The 20,718-nt window shown below is 42.6% G+C and overlaps 3 protein-coding genes and 1 long non-coding RNA gene across 5 annotated transcripts in view; 1 reads left to right on the top strand and 3 right to left on the bottom strand.

Moving 5' to 3' along the window:
* Positions 1-277: 277 nt before the first annotated feature.
* On the bottom strand, positions 278-14,224 carry chm (CHM Rab escort protein). The gene is made up of 17 exons (XM_069539372.1): positions 14,129-14,224; positions 13,664-13,730; positions 10,941-11,013; positions 10,722-10,846; positions 10,456-10,559; positions 9,899-9,954; positions 9,665-9,811; positions 7,765-7,881; positions 5,520-5,631; positions 5,209-5,431; positions 4,646-4,723; positions 2,002-2,109; positions 1,828-1,891; positions 1,574-1,670; positions 1,316-1,414; positions 1,063-1,208; positions 278-515 (listed from the first exon to the last, which is right to left on the bottom strand). Exons 1-17 carry the CDS (start codon positions 14,178-14,180, stop codon positions 387-389), a joined length of 1,797 nt encoding a protein of 598 aa, XP_069395473.1. The 5' UTR covers positions 14,181-14,224; the 3' UTR covers positions 278-386.
* A 103-nt stretch (positions 14,225-14,327) lies between these two features.
* On the top strand, positions 14,328-16,586 carry LOC109644429 (GTPase IMAP family member 9-like). Of its 2 annotated transcripts, none has more exons than XM_020109808.2 (2): positions 14,328-14,481; positions 15,178-16,586. In XM_020109808.2, exons 1-2 carry the CDS (start codon positions 14,463-14,465, stop codon positions 16,011-16,013), a joined length of 855 nt encoding a protein of 284 aa, XP_019965367.1. In that variant the 5' UTR covers positions 14,328-14,462; the 3' UTR covers positions 16,014-16,586. The 2 variants fall into 2 exon arrangements, with proteins under 2 accessions (XP_019965367.1, XP_019965366.1); XM_020109807.2 differs by having other exon boundaries at positions 15,175-16,586.
* Positions 16,587-17,942: 1,356 nt separating this feature from the next.
* Positions 17,943-18,552, bottom strand: LOC138413768 (uncharacterized). Its single transcript, XR_011246157.1, has 2 exons — positions 18,444-18,552; positions 17,943-18,065 (listed from the first exon to the last, which is right to left on the bottom strand). It is a non-coding gene; the product is annotated as an uncharacterized lncRNA (long non-coding RNA).
* Positions 18,553-19,173: 621 nt separating this feature from the next.
* The window catches only part of ik (IK cytokine), a 7,803-nt gene continuing 6,258 nt past the window's right edge, over positions 19,174-20,718 (bottom strand). Inside the window, exons 18-20 of the mRNA XM_069539373.1 lie at positions 20,664-20,718; positions 19,502-19,536; positions 19,174-19,418 (exon numbers count right to left, since the gene is read on the bottom strand). The exon at positions 20,664-20,718 is cut by the window's right edge and continues 54 nt beyond it. Coding sequence (XP_069395474.1) covers positions 19,391-19,418; positions 19,502-19,536; positions 20,664-20,718 — 118 coding nt within the window. The 3' untranslated portion in view covers positions 19,174-19,390. The remainder of the gene's footprint in view (positions 19,419-19,501; positions 19,537-20,663) is intronic.

Below are 20,718 nucleotides of genomic sequence, written 5' to 3'. Positions count from 1 at the left end.
TGCGAATTCAGTGTTAAAGTTCTTTTACTATAAATCTTCGTCCACCTTTGATGATTTGTAGTTTTAGAAATACTCAGATATTTTGCCCTGGAATACTTCCTCATCTGCAGCTGTCACATAGTTTTTTTAATTTGTTTAAATTTCCAAAAATAAAACTTGAAACAGAGGCAGAAAAGAATGAAACATCTTGAATCTGACTGTAGAGGATGAACAGAGTCCAAAGGCAACAACTTATCTTTCCCATCATGCAGCAGTGTAGTGGGGGGGAAAAAAGGAATGTGCTCAGTTTAACTTTATTGAGTTTTAAATATGACAGGAAGCAGAAAATATAAAAAATAAAATGGATGAATGCAACTTTTACCCACAGTGCACTACAGGGTAAATATCTACTCCTCGGTTTGACGACTCAGGCCGTCTCCCTCTGCAGCGTCTGCATCGTAGATGATGTCTTCAGGGTTTGGAGCTGGAGGACAGAATTCCTCCTGAGGGAGAATCTTCTGGAAAATCAACTCCGCCTGAAAAACGTGAACACGTCAGCGGATCAGATTTTAATCAGTTGACACGTAGCACCACCATCGGGTTCTAACTGGTCACAACTGATTTATACATGTGAAGTGGCTCCTGAGTCTTGAAATTCTTTAACATCTTTTATGTTGGAGAAACTGATGTAATTAGAAAGTCATGTCTTCGTCCCTGGTCCCGTTCACATGGTGAAGGTGTTGTTACTGTGATCCAATCACAAGTGAACAGCTCTAAGTTCAGGTGTGCACACGTGTCCACATTCTGTCATCAGTGTGAACGTGAGTCTGTCCTGGGACAAATGAGGGACGTCCTCTGAGCTGCTGCCATTTGTCTTTGATTTGTTTGTAAACACAATGATCCAAGCTTTCTATAAATTGGTGAAATCCTTTGTTCACAGCTGATTCATTCACACTCTGCTGGCTCGTCTCTTCACTGGCTCGTGTCCACATGCAACACATACTCATAAACACAAATAACATGAATTTGCATGTAGAGCAGGAAGTGAGTCACAGGAGACACCAGATGTGTTAGAGACGTCACCTGTGTGATGGCGTGTTCGTGTCCCAGCTCTCCATCTGGTCCAGAACACACGTACACGTTTGATGGGAGGTTGTGACCATCGACCTCGACTGCTGCCCCGTCGGGCATGTTGAAGTACAGACACCAGAGGACAGACGGACGCTCGCCTACACACACAACCCAGCATCTTAGACTTTAGACGTATAGTTACTTTATCACGTGTTCACTGTCATACATGACTGAGCAGCAGAGAGAGAGTGTGTGTGTGTGTCACCTTGGTCATGTGACTCTGGAGTGTGGAACAATCTGGTTACCAGTGGCGACAGGTCCTGGTAGGCGGAGCCAGTTGACTGACAGGTGAGGTGGACCAGATCTATGGAGAGATTACATTGACGAGTCGTTTCCATGGTAACCGATGGGGTTTGTTGTTGTAGAATATTTTTGACTGGAGGTTTGATTGGTCGATGAAATGAGACACATGACACAAACATGATAAACCACGGATCATGTTATCGGAGGCGTGTCAACTCACAGGTTCCTGGTAAACACGTCATCGTGGACGGACAGAGCTCCACCATCTTCACCGACGGACACCCCGCTGCCATTGGAGGAAGCGTTACCATGGAAACCTGAGCACAGACAGGTATAAAATAACATTGTACAGAGCATTACATGTGAAGGACCTCAGTTCACTTCCTGCACTCAACACACACTGTTGTGTGTGCAGGAACTATGTGTGTTAAACGTCATGGCCTGATGGTGGCGCTGGAGGGTCAGAGGATTTACCTGCTGCTCAGAGTCAGTGGGCAGAACGGAGCCGTCAGTTATCAGGATGGCTCTGCTGATGAACCTGGATTCACAAACACGTTCAGACACAAACCAATCAAACACATCAGTCTATGATGTCACACGATGATGTCACCCCAGCCAGTCCTCCTTGTGACCTCTGTGTGTCCTCACCTGGTGGGTGTGGCCACCTTTTTCCTCTCCACTGACACGTAGCCATCCTCCACCACAAAGTGGCTGCAGCTGATTCGCTGTCCTCTGATGTCAATCACCGCCTTACACCTAAAATAAAAACATAGGAGAAAAAGCTGTATAATTTTTTTTCTTATTCTGAAATTTTAAAAAAAATTAATCCACTCCTGACAACATGTCACACAATCATTCACATACATGACTATCCACTGTTCATGTGGTGTAAACAGGAAGTAGATTGTCTACTCTGCAGTTAGTTGCTTAGTTACAGAAAATACTGTGGGTGAGATGGAGTGATGTAGAGTAACGCCCGGGCCGTTGAGTCCCAGTGAATTGTACCAGATGTTATGAAATTCCCTCCGGACAAAAAACTGTTAAATGACTCATCAGATTTTAATGAATGATTCAAGTGTAAAATCTTTACTGATGAACATTGTAGAATTAGTTGAGAACAAAATGACAAAACAACGAAACAAAGGAAACTAAAACCATCAACCCAGTGAGGCTGGATTCAAACCTGAACATCCCAGTAACAAACTGAAACCACCGGCTGATCCAACGTGTGTGAATCAAGTCGTCAAGTGACTCAGTGGGTGTGGCCTCCTGGTGCCCATATGTTCTCCTAACACATGATGCTCCTGATGAGTCGGAGGGTGGAGTCTGACCTGGATCATCAATGAGCTCCTGGACTGTCTGTGGACGGACTTGGTAGCATTGGATGCACAGAGGTCCAGTGTACCAGCATACGGTCTGACAGTCGCTCTGAGGATTTCATCCTGGTACTTAGCAGCAGTCAGGAAACCGTTGGCTGTGACATGGAGGTCTATGTGACCCTCCAGGGATCTGCCTCCACAGACCATCACTGACCCTCCACCAGACCGGTCATAGATGATGTTACAGCAGCGTCACGTTCACCACAGCTTCTCCAGATCCTTTCACATCTGTCACATGTGCTCAGTGTGAACCTGCTCATCTGTGAGGAGAACAAGGCTCCAGTGGTGAACCTGCTGGTCCTGGTGTTCTCTGGTGAATGGAGCTGCTTGGTGCTGGACTGTGAGCTCAGGTCCCACTAGAGGACGTCATGTCTCCTCCTGGAGTCTGTTTCTGACAGTTTGGTCAGAAACACATCAGTCACCTGCTGGAGGTCATTTTGTAGAGCAGTGCTCCTCCTGTTCCTCCTCACACAAAGGAGCAGATACCTGCTGCTGGGTTGATGCTGTCCAGCTATCCTGGTGTAACGTCTCCTGTTGTAATGTCTCCTCCACACTCTGGAGACTTCGCAGGAGACACAAACCTTCTTGTGACCACAGGTATGGATGAGTCCTCCAGGAGGAGCTGGACTACCTGTGCACCCTGATGGTGCTGCAGGTAGCGCCTCATGCTACCAGTAGTGACGAGGACCCGAGCAGAACACAGAACTAGAGTGAGTCAGGAAGGACCAGGAGAGAGCAGCTGTCTGTGGACACCACATTAAAAACATTCCCTGTTGGGGCTCGTTTACTTTTGTCTCATTGAACCTGATGTGACTTTGATTTGCACCAAAACAGAGAAACTGATTCACAATCACTTGTTCTTCTAAATGGACACATGGATCTTTACACTGAACATTAAGTATTTTCTTTGAGCTGTGTATGACATACACAGGGATGTGAGGTCACTGTGACCTTTGACCACCAAATTCTATCAGGTCATCTTTGAGTCAAACTGAATATTTGAGACAAATTTCAATTCAATGAGATGGACAAATGTGTCCATCATCAAAGACGATCACTGACTGTATATAAAGACCATCACTGACTGTATATAAAGATGATCACTGACTGTATATAAAGATGATCACTGACTGTATATAAAGACGATCACTGACTGTATATAAAGACGATCACTGACTGTATATAAAGATGATCAGTGACTGTATATAAAGATGATCACTGACTGTATATAAAGACCATCACTGACTGTATATAAAGAGGATCACTGACTGTATATAAAGACGATCACTGACTGTATATAAAGATGATCACTGACTGTATATAAAGATGATCAGTGACTGTATATAAAGATGATCACTGACTGTATATAAAGACCATCACTGACTGTATATAAAGAGGATCACTGACTGTATATAAAAATGATCACTGACTGTATATAAAGACCATCACTGACTGTATATAAAGACCATCACTGACTGTATATAAAGATGATCAGTGACTGTATATAAAGAGGATCACTGACTGTATATAAAGACGATCACTGACTGTATATAAAGATGATCACTGACTGTATATAAAGACCATCACTGACTGTATATAAAGAGGATCACTGACTGTATATAAAGACGATCAGTGACTGTATATAAAGATGATCACTGACTGTATATAAAGATGATCAGTGACTGTATATAAAGATGATCACTGACTGTATATAAAGACCATCACTGACTGTATATAAAGATGATCACTGACTGTATATAAAGATGATCAGTGACTGTATATAAAGATGATCACTGACTGTATATAAAGAGGATCACTGACTGTATATAAAGACCATCACTGACTGTATATAAAGATGATCAGTGACTGTATATAAAGACGATCACTGACTGTATATAACGTAGCTCTGGTACCTGTTGGTTTCCTTGTCGACGATCACACATTGCACAGAGTGTCTCAGACAGTAGATTCCTCCAAACACAGCACACATCCTGAAACACAGCAGAGAGACAACCACCATCCAATCAGCACGAAGGAAAACAATCCCAAGTTTAATCAGCTGCGTACCTTGGCTCGTGTCTCGACCAATCACAGTCAGCTGTGGCTCAGTGTGTTACTAAGTGTCCTCACTTCTACAGATAGAGAAGTTTGGTTCTTAGATTTTACAAAAACTATTCTAAAAAAGGTCTGCACACGCTTTGCATCACGTGTGTTGACGTGTGTGCACCAACACATTCTGCTAAGAATCGTTGTTTATATAAACCAACTGAGTCTCGGGCAACAGGCTCCTCATTGATATTCATTTTCCTCTCTAATGAGGCAGCAGCATCATCATGACAACTGATCCATCGCTACGTGCGTTACAGACGACAGAGAGAGAGGGAAGGAGACACAGAGACACTGACGGACAGACAGGTAGGTAGGTAGAGAGAGAGACATAAAGACAGACAGACGGGGTCGGACAGACAGTTCTTACCTACAGAAACACTGTGGTATCTCTCCAAGGCCATATACAGGAAACAGGAAAGGCGTGTTGCCGTAGCGACCCAGGCAGCGCAAGAAGTGACGTGTGGAAGCAAGCCCTGCCTCTGTGGGTGTGTCCTCTGTCACCATTGCAATAGAGTGGACAAGGAAGTGTTGCAGGTTGTCTCCAAGCTGCTGGTCACGCAAGAACTCCAAATATGGCCGACCGCTGTAAGCTTGAAGGAAGACAGGATCTTACCCATGATGCTCTGATGCTACGAATGTCATCATGACATCAGCAGACAGACAGGTGAGGTGTCTCACCTTGCTGCTCCTCAGTCTCCTCAACACAGAAAGTAAGGAAACGCATCAACTTCCTCTTTTCTACCACGGACAGCTGACGACTCGCAAACACATCAGCTCTACTGCAGGGCACCTGACAGACAGGTACAGAGAGACAGACAGGTACAGAGAGTGAGACAGGTACAGAGAGTGAGGCAGGAACAGAGAGACAGACAGTACAGAGAGACAGACAGGTACAGAGAGTGAGGCAGGAACAGAGAGACAGATGGTACAGAGAGACAGATGGTACAGAGAGACAGATGGTACAGAGAGACAGACAGGTACAGAGAGTGAGACAGGTACAGAGAGTGAGGCAGGGACAGAGTGAGGCAGGAATAGAGAGACAGACGGTATAGAGAGACAGACGGTACAGAGAGACAGACAGGTACAGAGAGTGAGGCAGGTACAGAGAAACAGACAGGTACAGAGAGTGAGACAGGTACAGAGAGACAGACGGTACAGAGAGACAGACAGGTACAGAGAGTGAGACAGGTACAGAGAGACAGACAGGTACAGAGAGACAGACGGTACAGAGAGACAGACGGTACAGAGAGACAGATGGTACAGAGAGTGAGGCAGGAACAGAAAGACAGACGGTACAGAGAGACAGACAGGTACAGAGAGTGAGGCAAGAACAGAGAGACAGATGGTACAGAGAGACAGATGGTACAGAGAGACAGACAGGTACAGAGAGTGAGACAGGTACAGAGAGTGAGGCAGGGACAGAGTGAGGCAGGAATAGAGAGACAGACAGGTACAGAGAGTGAGGCAGGTACAGAGAGTGAGACAGGTACAGAGAGACAGACGGTACAGAGAGACAGACAGGTACAGAGAGTGAGACAGGTACAGAGAGTGAGGCAGGTACAGAGAAACAGACAGGTACAGAGAGACAGATGGTACAGAGAGACAGATGGTACAGAGAGACAGACAGGTACAGAGAGTGAGACAGGTACAGAGAGTGAGGCAGGGACAGAGTGAGGCAGGAACAGAGAGACAGATGGTACAGAGAGACAGATGGTACAGAGAGACAGACAGGTACAGAGAGTGAGACAGGTACAGAGAGTGACGCAGGGACAGAGTGAGGCAGGAATAGAGAGACAGACAGGTACAGAGAGTGAGGCAGGTACAGAGAGTGAGACAGGTACAGAGAGTGAGGCAGGTACAGAGAAACAGACAGTACAGAGAGACAGACAGGTACAGAGAGTGAGGCAGGAACAGAGAGACAGATGGTACAGAGAGACAGATGGTACAGAGAGACAGATGGTACAGAGAGACAGACAGGTACAGAGAGTGAGACAGGTACAGAGAGTGAGACAGGTACAGAGAGTGAGGCAGGAATAGAGAGACAGACAGGTACAGAGAGACAGACAGGTACAGAGAGACAGACGGTACAGAGAGACAGACGGTACAGAGAGACAGACGGTACAGAGAGTGAGGCAGGAACAGAAAGACAGACGGTACAGAGAGACAGACAGGTACAGAGAGACAGACAGGTACAGAGAGACAGACAGGTACAGAGAGACAGACGGTACAGAGAGACAGACGGTACAGAGAGACAGACGGTACAGAGAGTGAGGCAGGAACAGAAAGACAGACGGTACAGAGAGACAGACAGGTACAGAGAGTGAGGCAGGAACAGAGAGACAGATGGTACAGAGAGACAGATGGTACAGAGAGACAGACAGGTACAGAGAGTGAGACAGGTACAGAGAGTGAGGCAGGGACAGAGTGAGGCAGGAATAGAGAGACAGACAGGTACAGAGAGTGAGGCAGGTACAGAGAGTGAGACAGGTACAGAGAGTGAGACAGGTACAGAGAGACAGACGGTACAGAGAGACAGACGGTACAGAGAGACAGACAGGTACAGAGAGACAGACAGGTACAGAGAGTGAGACAGGTACAGAGAGTGAGGCAGGAACAGAGAGTGAGGCAGGAACAGAGAGACCGGCAGGAACAGAGAGACAGACAGGTACAGAGAGTGAGGCAGGTACAGAGAGACAGACGGTACAGAGAGACAGACTGTACAGAGAGACCGGCAGGAACAGAGAGACAGACAGGTACAGAGAGTGAGGCAGGTACAGAGAGACAGACGGTACAGAGAGACAGACTGTACAGAGAGACAGACAGGTACAGAGAGACAAACAGGTACAGAGAGTGAGACAGGTACAGAGAGTGAGGCAGGAACAGAGAGTGAGGCAAGAACAGAGAGACAGACAGGACAACACACCTGTTCCACGTTGTCATGGCGATAGGTGAGTATCCTAGTGACATTCTTGAACTCTGCATAACGACTGACATTTGATTTGATGAGCAGATCAACCAATGAGCCACGAGAATACATCAGCTGCAAAAGAAGTTATAGAGTTAGGGTATATATTGTGTTTATATGTTATAGTGTGAGTATATATATTGTGTTTATATGTTATAGTGTTAGTATATATATTGTGTTTATATGTTATAGTGTGAGTATATATATTGTGTTTATATGTTATAGTGTGAGTATATATATTGTGTTTATATGTTATAGTCTTAGTATATATAATGTGTTTATATGTTATAGTGTTAGTATATATATTGTGTTTATATGTTATAGTGTGAGTATATATATTGTGTTTATATGTTATAGTGTGAGTATATATAATGTGTTTATATGTTATAGTCTTAGTATATATAATGTGTTTATATGTTATAGTGTTAGTATATATATTGTGTTTATATGTTATAGTGTGAGTATATATATTGTGTTTATATGTTATAGTGTTAGTATATATATTGTGTTTATATGTTATAGTGTGAGTATATATATTGTGTTTATATGTTATAGTGTGAGTATATATATTGTGTTTATATGTTATAGTCTTAGTATATATAATGTGTTTATATGTTATAGTGTTAGTATATATATTGTGTTTATATGTTATAGTGTGAGTATATATATTGTGTTTATATGTTATAGTGTGAGTATATATAATGTGTTTATATGTTATAGTCTTAGTATATATAATGTGTTTATATGTTATAGTGTTAGTATATATATTGTGTTTATATGTTATAGTGTGAGTATATATATTGTGTTTATATGTTATAGTGTGAGTATATATAATGTGTTTATATGTTATAGTGTGAGTATATATATTGTGTTTATATGTTATAGTGTGAGTATATATATTGTGTTATATGTTATAGTGTGAGTATATATATTGTGTTTATATGTTATAGTGTTAGTATATATAATGTGTTTATATGTTATAGTGTGAGTATATATAATGTGTTTATATGTTATAGTGTGAGTATATATATTGTGTTTATATGTTATAGTGTGAGTATATATATTGTGTTTATATGTTATAGTGTGAGTATATATATTGTGTTTATATGTTATAGTGTGAGTATATATAATGTGTTTATATGTTATAGTGTGAGTATATATATTGTGTTTATATGTTATAGTGTGAGTATATATATTGTGTTTATATGTTATAGTGTTAGTATATATAATGTGTTTATATGTTATAGTGTGAGTATATATAATGTGTTTATATGTTATAGTGTTAGTATATATAATGTGTTTATATGTTATAGTGTTAGTATATATAATGTGTTTATATGTTATAGTGTTAGTATATATAATGTGTTTATATGTTATAGTGTGAGTATATATAATGTGTTTATATGTTATAGTGTTAGTATATATATTGTGTTTATATGTTATAGTGTGAGTATATATAATGTATTTATATGTTATAGTGTTAGTATATATAATGTGTTTATATGTTATAGTGTTAGTATATATAATGTGTTTATATGTTATAGTGTTAGTACTTATAATGTGTTTATACGTTATAGTGTTAGTATATATAATGTGTTTATACGTTATAGTGTTAGTATATATAATGTGTTTATATGTTATAGTGTGAGTATATATAATGTGTTTATATGTTATAGTGTTAGTATATATAATGTGTTTATATGTTATAGTGTTAGTATATATAATGTGTTTATATGTTATAGTGTTAGTATATATAATGTGTTTATATGTTATAGTGTTTTTCATGTTGTTGTGCAGTAGTTTGTTGTATTGTTGCTAAGCTACACTCTGGTTACTGATGAAGATTCGGTTTCGTTACCTTGGAGACGAGGTCGATGTTAAACCTGCGTCCTTCCTTCACCAGCTGAGCGAAGCTGATCTTCTTCCTCAGTGGCTCTGATTGGCATTGAGGGACAGAGAGGCGTGACTGAGCTGTTTCTGGCTCCTCCCCAACAGTGTGAGCACCCTGTGATTGGACACAACATCTGTCTGTCAACATAATGCAGATCTGTGAATGGTTGTTACACATCATTTTTGGCCCCACCCTCCACACCTGTTCTTCCTCTTCTCCTTCAGCTGCTTCCTCTTTTCTTTCTTTGTCCTGTAAACCTGGAATAAAAACAGGGACATGTTCAGACCCTGGATCACAGACCCTGGATCCTGGATCATGGATCACAGACCCTGGATCATGGAACACGGATCATGGATCATGGATCACAGACCCTGGATCATGGATCACGGATCATGGATCACAGACCCTGGATCATGGATCACAGACCCTGGATCATGGATCACAGATCATGGATCACGGACCCTGGATCCTGGATCATGGATTACAGACCCTGGATCATGGAACACGGATCATGGATCACAGACCCTGGATCATGGATCACGGATCATGGATCACAGACCCTGGATCATGGATCACAGATCATGGATCACGGACCGTGGATCATGGATCCTGGATCATACAGTGGAGATGTGAGACTGAGCTTGTCTTTCAATCTCAATGTGAAGTTGAAATATGTACATACATGTTAATAAATGTAAATATGTCAGTCCACAGTAATGCTGCTCATTAAAATCACAGTGAAGAAACAAGACTTAAACCTGAAGATCCTGTTTCTTCAACAGCATCCTCAGCTGCTGCTGCTTCTTCTTCTTCTGTGGTGTCTGAAGGATCAGGAGCTTCCTCCTCTTCCTCGTCTTCTTCACTAAAAACACACCACACCTGAGAGTCAGAGCTTAACTGACTGACCAAGACATAAGCTAAAACGAGAAAACTGTTATTCTGATAACAAACGTGATCAAGTATGTGTGACAAATGTTCCAGTGATTGTCATTAACTACCCGGGTTGAGGGGGTCATGAATTTACCTGGTGAAACAGAACACCTGCAGGTTAGTGACGGAGGTGGAGTCAGAGTTACACAGATAGATCAGCTCTTCCCCTTCCTCCAACAGGCTCGACCAATCCTGGACCGACTCGGACTGAGACTCCTCCTACCACACACCCAACCACAGGTTACAACAGTCACAATACCTCTGACATCAGCAGTACAATCAGCAGCCAATCAGAGTGCAGCGTTGTGCTCACATGGTGTTGTTGTATCCAGGTGAGCAGGCTGTTGAAGGTGAAGCTGGCCCAGTTGGCTGCATAGTAACTTCTCCTGAAAACACACAGGAAGCTGCAGTCACTTTGTTTTTACTGACTTTATAGTCTTGAGGCAATTCTGCAATCCCACTCTGACAACGAGGAACGAGACACAGATCTCTTACAGCATCGTCACAGAGCATGGACACGAGACAAAGGTTGGTTTGTGATGTGCACACGATGCTCTTTCTCTTATACATTGATAAATAACAAATCAAGATGTTGAAATAAAGGCATTAATAAACTGATTCTAATGGAATATCTTTAATATCATTTAATTCTACAGTTTTTATAATGTATTTATAAAGGACTGAGTGACTGACTGAGTGACTGACTGAGTGACTGACTGAGTGACTGACTGAGTGACTGAGTGACTGAGTGAGTGACTGACTGACTGACTGACTTAGTGACTGACTGACTGAGTGAGTGACTGACTGAGTGAGTGACTGACTGAGTGAGTGACTGAGTGACTGACTGACTGACTGAGTGACTGAGTGACTGACTGAGTGACTGAGTGACTGAGTGAGTGAGTGAGTGACTGACTGACTGACTGACTGAGTGACTGAGTGAGTGAGTGACTGACTGACTGAGTGAGTGACTGAGTGAGTGAGTGACTGAGTGACTGACTGAGTGACTGACTGAGTGAGTGAGTGACTGAGTGACTGACTGAGTGACTGAGTGAGTGAGTGACTGACTGACTGACTGAGTGACTGACTGAGTGACTGACTGAGTGAGTGAGTGAGTGAGTGACTGACTGAGTGACTGAGTGAGTGAGTGACTGACTGACTGACTGACTGACTGAGTGAGTGACTGAGTGAGTGACTGAGTGAGTGACTGAGTGAGTGAGTGACTGACTGACTGAGTGAGTGAGTGAGTGACTGACTGACTGAGTGACTGACTGAGTGAGTGAGTGAGTGACTGAGTGACTGACTGACTGACTGACTTAGTGAGTGAGTGAGTGAGTGAGTGAGTGACTGACTGACTGACTGAGTGAGTGAGTGACTGACTGACTGACTGACTGAGTGACTGACTGAGTGAGTGAGTGACTGAGTGACTGACTGAGTGACTGACTGACTGACTTAGTGAGTGAGTGAGTGAGTGAGTGAGTGAGTGAGTGACTGACTGACTGACTGAGTGAGTGAGTGACTGACTGACTGACTGAGTGACTGACTGAGTGAGTGAGTGAGTGACTGACTGACTGACTGAGTGACTGAGTGAGTGACTGACTGAGTGACTGACTGAGTGACTGACTGACTGAGTGAGTGAGTGACTGACTGACTGACTGAGTGACTGAGTGAGTGACTGACTGACTGAGTGACTGAGTGAGTGACTGAGTGAGTGACTGACTGACTGAGTGACTGAGTGACTGACTGAGTGAGTGACTGAGTGACTGACTGACTGACTGAGTGAGTGACTGACTGACTTAGTGACTGACTGACTTAGTGACTGACTGACTTAGTGACTGACTTAGTGACTGACTTAGTGACTGACTGAGTGACTGACTGAGTGACTGACCGACTGACTGACTGACTGACTGACTTAGTGACTGACTGACTGACTTAGTGAGTGAGTGAGTGAGTGAGTGACTGACTGACTTAGTGACTGACTGACTGGGTGAGTGAGTGAGTGAGTGAGTGACTGACTGACTGACTGACTGACTGACTGAGTGACTGAGTGAGTGAGTGAGTGAGTGACTGACTGACTGACTGACTGACTGACTGACTGACTGACTGACTGACTGACTGAGTGAGTGAGTGAGTGAGTGAGTGACTGACTGACTGACTGACTGACTGACTGACTGACTGAGTGAGTGAGTGACTGACTGACTGACTGACTGACTGACTGACTGACTGACTGAGTGAGTGAGTGAGTGAGTGAGTGAGTGAGTGAGTGACTGAGTGAGTGACTGACTGACTGACTGACTGACTGACTGAGTGAGTGAGTGAGTGAGTGAGTGACTGAGTGACTGACTGACTGACTGACTGACTGAGTGACTGACTGACTGACTGACTGACTGACTGAGTGACTGACTGACTGACTGACTGACTGACTGACTGACTGACTGACTGACTGAGTGAGTGACTGACTGACTGACTGACTGACTGAGTGAGTGAGTGAGTGAGTGAGTGACTGACTGACTGAGTGAGTGAGTGAGTGAGTGAGTGAGTGACTGAATGACTGACTGAGTGACTGAGTGAGTGAGTGACTGAGTGAGTGAGTGACTGACTGACTGACTGAGTGACTGACTGACTGAGTGAGTGAGTGAGTGAGTGAGTGACTGAGTGAGTGAGTGACTGACTGACTGACTGACTGACTGACTGACTGAGTGAGTGACTGACTGACTGAGTGACTGAGTGAGTGAGTGAGTGAGTGACTGACTGACTGAGTGAGTGAGTGAGTGACTGACTGACTGACTGAGTGACTGACTGAGTGAGTGAGTGACTGACTGAGTGAGTGAGTGAGTGAGTGACTGACTGACTGAGTGAGTGAGTGAGTGACTGACTGACTGAGTGACTGACTGAGTGAGTGAGTGACTGACTGACTGACTGACTGACTGAGTGAGTGAGTGAGTGAGTGACTGACTGAGTGAGTGAGTGACTGACTGAGTGAGTGAGTGAGTGAGTGAGTGACTGACTGAGTGACTGACTGACTGAGTGACTGATTACCTGTCGACATGAAGAACTCGCTGTCCGACTCTGGAACAGGCTGCAGCGACCACCGACTCAACGAGACCTGCACACATCGATGATCAAGTCAGAATCGTCAGTGATCAGTTATCTGTCACATCTACATCTGACGAGAAGACAAGAGAGCTAACAGTTAGCATGACGCTCAGCTGTCGTTAGCTCCAGCTGAGAAACATCATGTACTGGAGCTAACGAAGCTAACGAAGCTAATGAAGCTAACGAACAACTGTCCGGTTACGTTTCACTTTTAACGCTGTTGTTGTTTTCACAAGAGCAGCTAACAGCCGGGCGCTAGCTGCTAGCCGTTGCCTTTAAAATGAAGGGGTCGTTAGCCGCTAGCTAACCCCTCAGTATATCCCGGGTTGTGCCAGTTCCACCCGGGGTTATGTGGCATCAGCGGACACACACAAGGTCACACGTCACAGAACCCAGGTGTTCGTTTACCTGTGCCCAGAATGACGACGTCAAATTCAGATGGGAGATCCTCGGCAGCCATGTTGTTAACTCAGTCACATGACAGCGGTCAGTGATGACGTTGATGTTTCAAAATAAACGTCACATTTTTATTTTTTACATTTATTAAAAAATTTAAAAAGTGAAAAAACACACACCAATTAAACGACAAAAGATTTTTCTTCATTCAACCAAAACAAAGTAAGCTGAGCTAACTGCTAATGACAAACTGGAATGAATTGGAGGTGTGTGAACTTTGGAGCATATGATAAACATCAGCTGATCAAAGTTCAGAGGAAAAGGACTCATCACTTCACAAACCAACATGTCCAGGAAACGAACCTGTGAGTAAAACCTTACATACGCTTGAAAAATCTAGTCCTCGTTCGCACTGGATTTATTTCCTCATCGTTTCTCTTTTTAAATTAATGTCCAGTAGGACCACCAATCAAGTCTATTAACCTGAGTGTAAACAGAATAGGTCGATTCGATGGAGATCATAAAGACTTGAGGAGAAACCATCTGTGTCGCTTGTTCTGGACTAAAAACAACAAGCAACACTTGAACAATATTTTTTGTGGAGGATTTGTGACTTGTCGGCCATTTTGTTTTGTATTAAAACATTGATCTCTATCTATTCTCATCAATGTTGTGAATATTTTGTTGATGTGTTCATCTTCACCTGGCTTCTACTAGACTTCTGTCGTTCCTGCGAGAGGCATCGGTTTTCATGGTTTGAGTAGCAATCAGGTGTTACACAGTGTTTCACCTGAAACAGACTTAAATCATTATCTCTGCTCTTTGCTCCGACTCTATCGTCCCACTGCCAATCAACAGAGTGGGTCTGTTTTCTAAAGGCTTGGCATGTTTCATTGTGGAAACCTCAACAGGAATATTTTTTTTTGTTGGTAGTTTAACTCTGAGGGTTAAGATCAGAGGATGTTGCACCTTGTGAAGCCCAATGAGAGAAATTGTGATTTGTAAATATGGGCTACAACATTAGATTGATTGACTTAACTTAAAAGTTTGTTCTCCAGCAGATCCAGAGGAGTCTCACCTCAGGATGGTTCTCATTGGGAGAACTGGAGCTGGGAAAAGTGCAGCAGGAAACACCATCTTAATGAAGAAGGTTTTTCATTCATCAGTTTCTACTTCCTCATTGACAAAAGTGTGTCAGAAAGAAACAGTGAAGGTCAGGGGTCAAACACTGGCTGTCATTGATACTCCGGGTCTGTTTGACACCAGGATGAGTCTAGAGGAGTTGAAGGCAGAAATCGCTAAATGCATCACATATGCTACTCCTGGACCTCATGTGTTCCTGGTCATCATCAAGGCAGACAGATTCACTAAAGAAGAAGAAGAAACAGTGAAAATCATTCAGAAGCTGTTTGGGGATCAGGCAGCATGTTACACCATGACCCTGTTCACCCGTGGAGACGATCTGGAGGAGGACGGCGTCTCCATAGAAAAAGCCATTGGTGAAAATAAGGCTCTCAGCGACTTCCTCAGTCAGTGCAAAGGAGGATACCATGTTTTTAACAACAGACAGAAAAATCCTGCTCAGGTCTATGAGCTGCTGGAGAAGATCAACTCAATGGTTCTGAGAAATGGAGGAAAATACTACACCAACGAGATGTTCCAAGAGGCTGAGAGAGCCATAAAAAAAAAGATGGATGATATTTGGGAGGACGACCCAAATAGGGACTGGGATGATACAAGAACAGAAGCAGAAGAATATGTTGCGAAAATTGGAGATGGTAGCTTAGCCGTTGTGGGAGCAGGTCTTGGATCTTTAGGGGGAGGGCTGGGGATGCTAATTGGAGCAGGAGTGGGATTTATTGTTGAGACAGTGATCGACAGGTGCGTCATCCAGTGATATTTAATATCAAGTAGTCTTCAGCTCATTGCAGCTATTTCAAAATGGAAACAACTTAAAAAATATTTAATCATTATTTGATCAGGTAAAGAAGAAATTGCCTTAAGGCGTCTTTGAGATATCGTGTTCACAAGAATAGGACGGACGTACCAATGGAGGTTTTGGACAGAGGGACAATCCAAAAACATAACCCTCTGAAAATATCATGGAAACAATGTTTTACTTTGATCATAATGTTATTTTTCAGAGAATGTATCATCTGTACCAGCAGATCATTTTCTACTGAGGAGTTTTTACTAATCATGACTCATCAAGTGATTACTGATGCCACACACGTCATTTGTGTAATATGTGATTTCAAACCGGAGAAGACTCTCGACCTGATTAGCTCAAATTATTCTTTCATGAAAAGTTTGGATCATTTCTAATATAATTAGATTTTTTGGACCTTCCTGTTCCATCTTATATAAACCACTCACTTGAACATCAGATAAAACAGGAGTCAATTAAAAAACAAGTGTTTGTTCATAAAGAGCCGAGAAGACACAAATAAAGGTCGGTACCTAAACACAACAGTGGCTCCTGAACTTATTTACATCTTTCTACAACACTGAGACCTGTGACTGTTATTAACGAGTCATCATTTTCTCTCCACCTCTACTAACCCACAACCTGTTACACTGTCATTGTATCATATAAATATTCAGAACACAGTGTTCATCATGTCCTCTTGTCTTATTCTACTGCAGTAACATACGGTGTACCTCAAGGCTCCATCCTCGGCCCTCTGCTGTTCTGTATTCACATGTCAACATTCAGTAAATTCAGTAATTCAGGAAATATGGTTTTTATTTTCTTTACTGCCCCCCCGACCACCTACATTCATTAAATCGAAAGCAAACAGGACAGGAGTAATACATTCAAACCTAATAAAAGTTAACACAGCCAATACACCGGTAACAAAACACAGAATTATAAAATGAGGTTTATTAAATATCAGGTTGCTCAATATAAAATGGTTCCTTATTAATGATCTGATTACCGATCATCACATCGATCATGTCTAACAGAAACCTGGCTGCAAGATGGAGAATATGTAGGATTAGATGAAACAACGCCCCCAAGCCATACTAATACTCATACTCCTCGAAGCACATTCAACATTCATGTAGATGTTGCCAACAACTGCCTTAGTTCAGCTCTCAACTCAATAATAGACTCTATTAACGAGCTCATAACCCCTTACTGCCCCACAGACCACGTCGCTCCCTAAACTCTGGACTCCTTGTAGTGCCTAGAGTTACTAAGAGCAGAATGGTAGAACGTTTAGTCACCAAGCTCCTCTCCTTTGGAACCAGCTCCCACTCTCAGTGAGGGAGGCAGACACAGTCTCTACATTTAAGGCTAGACTTAAAACCTTCCTTTCTGATAAAGCTTTTAGCTCAACCCTGAACCATAGTCATCCATAGCTATGCTGCTATAGGCCTACACTGCTGGGGGATTACCCATCAGGCACCAGAAACCAGCACCTTCTCTCTTCTTCACTCTCTGTTTATTTTGTTATATCTTATTACATATCTCTAACTCCTTGGGTCTTCTCCTCCCCTCCTTGGTCCATACTATGCGGCTCTCCGGAGCCCGTCCTGGCTCGGGTCCTGGTGAGGGATGGACCTAGTGAGGTCGCCGGTCTGTCGCAGGGCTGACATGCAGGGTCACGCAACCGACAGCACTCTCACCTGAGGACCTCCCACCTCTGGAGCCATGGGTCCTACTACTGCGCATGTTGGACCATGAGGGAGGCCGGAGTGCCCGGGGGGACCAACGCACCCTTGGAAGATCATGCAAACGTCCATGTGGAGATTCCCGGGCTGGATTCAAGCCCCTGACCTGACACTGTCTCCACCCCCCTCCTTCATTTCCTTTTGCTCCCCTGTATTACTTGTTCTTTCTCCATCACCCCAACTGGTCCCGGCAGAGGCCGTCCACTCCGAGCCCGGTTCTGCCGGAGGTGTCTTCCACCTGGGAGTTTTTCCTCCCCGCTGTTGCTCATGCCTGCTCGGAGTGGAACAAGTTGGACTTTGTGTTTCTTAAGATCTTGGACTTTTGTGTAGCACCCTGAGACAACTGCTTGTTGTGATACCGTGCTATATAAATACATTTGATTGATTGATTGATTGGTTTCACTCAACATGTGAATAAACCCACTCACTGCTGACATCCCACTCTTGATCTTGTTCTGACATATGGCAGAGACATTGAACATGTAATAATATTTCAACAGAACCTTCTTCTGTCTGACCATTTTTTTTTAATCACATTTGAATTTAGAATTATTCACGACACTGGTTCTGAACAGAAATTCTATTGTAGTCGGTGTTTATCTGATAAAACTGTGAACACATGTAAAGAACTGCTTCCTTCTACACTTACCTCTCAGCCATGTGTCAGTCCAATACAGGAAAGTTATCAAACTTTACTCCCACATTAGTTGATAACTTTGTTCATAGAACAGCAGCCTCATTAAAAGCAACCCTTGACGCTGTCGCCTGCTAAAAAAGAATGTAAATCAGAGGAGATCAGCTCCGTGGTATAATTCTCAAACACGTGTTTTTAAACATCACAGAAGCTGGAGAGGAAGTGGCGTTCCACCTGTGTGACGACTCAGATAGTAACAGTTTGTTGGAAAACTTTCAGTCAGGATGTAGAATCCATCACAGCATTTTTTTTAAAAAAGAAAAAAGAACAGTATATCTGCCATTAGATCCTTTCCCCTAAATCTTACACACTGGAGGTTCAAAGAAAGATACTGTCACCATGGTGATGAAAGACAGTAAAGTGTGTGGTGTGTCACTTCCTGTCTGTCTGCTCCACCTCTCACCTGAAGAACGAGGAAGATCTGATGCTGGTGTGAGCGAGTCTGTGCAGAAAAGCTGCTGCAGAGTTGTTCAGCTGTGAAACATGAACTCTGGATTCTACCTGGAGCTCCGGTCTGAAAACAGCTTCAATCAACGCTGCAGTGATGCACCTCTCATCTTTGTCAAGTGGGAGTGGCTGATCGGAGAGGGTGGAGCTTAATCAGTTTTATCACATGACAAACTCTCCCTAAAATCACATTAACACAATATTAATAAATTTGACATCTGAAAAGAAACCAAAGAAACCGAGGGTTAAGTTTTATTGATGATTTTTTAAAAACTAATTAACAACTATTGCTTTTACGTTAAAGTAACAACTTTTTCAACTAAAACACAAACACGGATCATCTGTGACCTCACACTGTTCACATGACGTTCACAGAGAAACATGAAGCGGTTACATATCATCAATAATCAGTAGAAACCAGGAGGAAGAGGAAATGAAAGTAGAGATGTCAGATTTCAGTATTTCGGTCTCTTCACGTCGACCCTGAAAAAAAAACAAAGTTATCAGTTAAAACACTCAGGTCTCCTCTGATTGGCTGATGATAGGAATGATGAGGATGAACTCACCCGTCAGCCTCCATCTTCTTCCTCTTCTCTATGATCTGATCGAGAGAGAGAGAGTTTACATAAACTGGTTCAAATAACCTGGTTCAATTAAACCAGTTTGTCTGAACTGGTTTAATTTAGAGGTTGGAACTAAGCAAGTACAAATACTTTTCAAGTACTTTTCTATAGCATTTCTTTTTCTGATGGTTTTTTTAGTTTACATTTAAACATGAATATATAGGAACTTTTTACTCTTTACATTTTTAAAATGGACTCGGTTTTTTTATTTGCAGCATCAAAACAGATTTCAATCTATATGAAAAATAACTTAGACGAGTGGTTGTTGTGTGTCAGTTTAACACAACTGACGTAACAAGGTCAAGACTCGACGGTGGAGAAGAGACAAGATGGAAGAAAGAGAAGAATCAAACATCACCGATATGAAACTTCACTCTGGACTAAATGAAGAAAACTGGATTCAACACGTCGAACACATTTCACAAATCTTTTCTTGAACCTGTTTTAAGTTTTTGATTTGAGTCCGAGTGGTTGAAGTGAAATAATCTTTATTATTATAAAATTCTTTATTAACTAATGTGACGTCAGTCTCAGATACAGTCGAGAGAAATGATCTTCAGAGGGAAACTTTATACTTTTACTGGAGTAAAGAGGTGGAATCAGTACTTTTAAGGTTCAGTGTGTAGAATTTAGTGACATCTAGTGGTGAAGTGTCATGTTGCAGCTGAACACCCCTCCCCCCTCTCCTTCCAAACAGGAAGAAGAACCTGTGGCAGCTTCAGTCGTCATAAAAACTCAAAAGGTTTTAGTTTGTCCAGTCTGGTCTAATGTAAAAAACATGGCGGCCTCTGTAGAGAGGGTCCCCTCCATGTAAATATAAAGTATTTGAATATAAAATATTTAAATATAAAAGGTCTTTTCTGGGGTAAAGAAAACTACAATTCACACAATTTAGATGAAACAAACTAGTGAAAACATCATGAGGATTATTCTACATTAAATTTCTGCCAATAGATCCTTTCACCTGAATCTTACACACTGGACCTTTAACACAAGTATGTGTACTTTGACTGAAGTAAAGAATGTGTGTATATCTTCCACTTCTGCTGACGAGTCATGTGACCATGTATCAGCTGACTGAGGTTTGTAAACACTGGTGTCTCACCGCGCTGATCTTCTTCCACTGTCGGTCCAGTTCTGCCTTCTCATTGGTCTCTTTG

Source organism: Paralichthys olivaceus, chromosome 15, assembly GCF_024713975.1.
Source record: "Paralichthys olivaceus isolate ysfri-2021 chromosome 15, ASM2471397v2, whole genome shotgun sequence".
Classification (NCBI taxonomy): Eukaryota; Metazoa; Chordata; class Actinopteri; order Pleuronectiformes; family Paralichthyidae; genus Paralichthys; species Paralichthys olivaceus.
The sequence above is the reverse complement of the archived record's forward strand: the minus strand, read 5'-3'. Positions and strand labels throughout refer to the sequence as shown.

Excerpts from the sequence above, each read along its gene's own strand:
- chm (XM_069539372.1), bottom strand. The coding sequence starts at position 14,180 with ATGGCTGCCGAGGATCTCCCATCTGAATTTGACGTCGTCATTCTGGGC. Across the intron at positions 2,110-4,645 it reads GTCGACAAGGAAACCAACAG|GTGTAAGGCGGTGATTGACA; the intron begins GTACCAGAGCTA and ends TTTTTATTTTAG. Across the intron at positions 1,671-1,827 it reads CCACTGACTCTGAGCAGCAG|GTTTCCATGGTAACGCTTCC; the intron begins GTAAATCCTCTG and ends GTCTGTGCTCAG.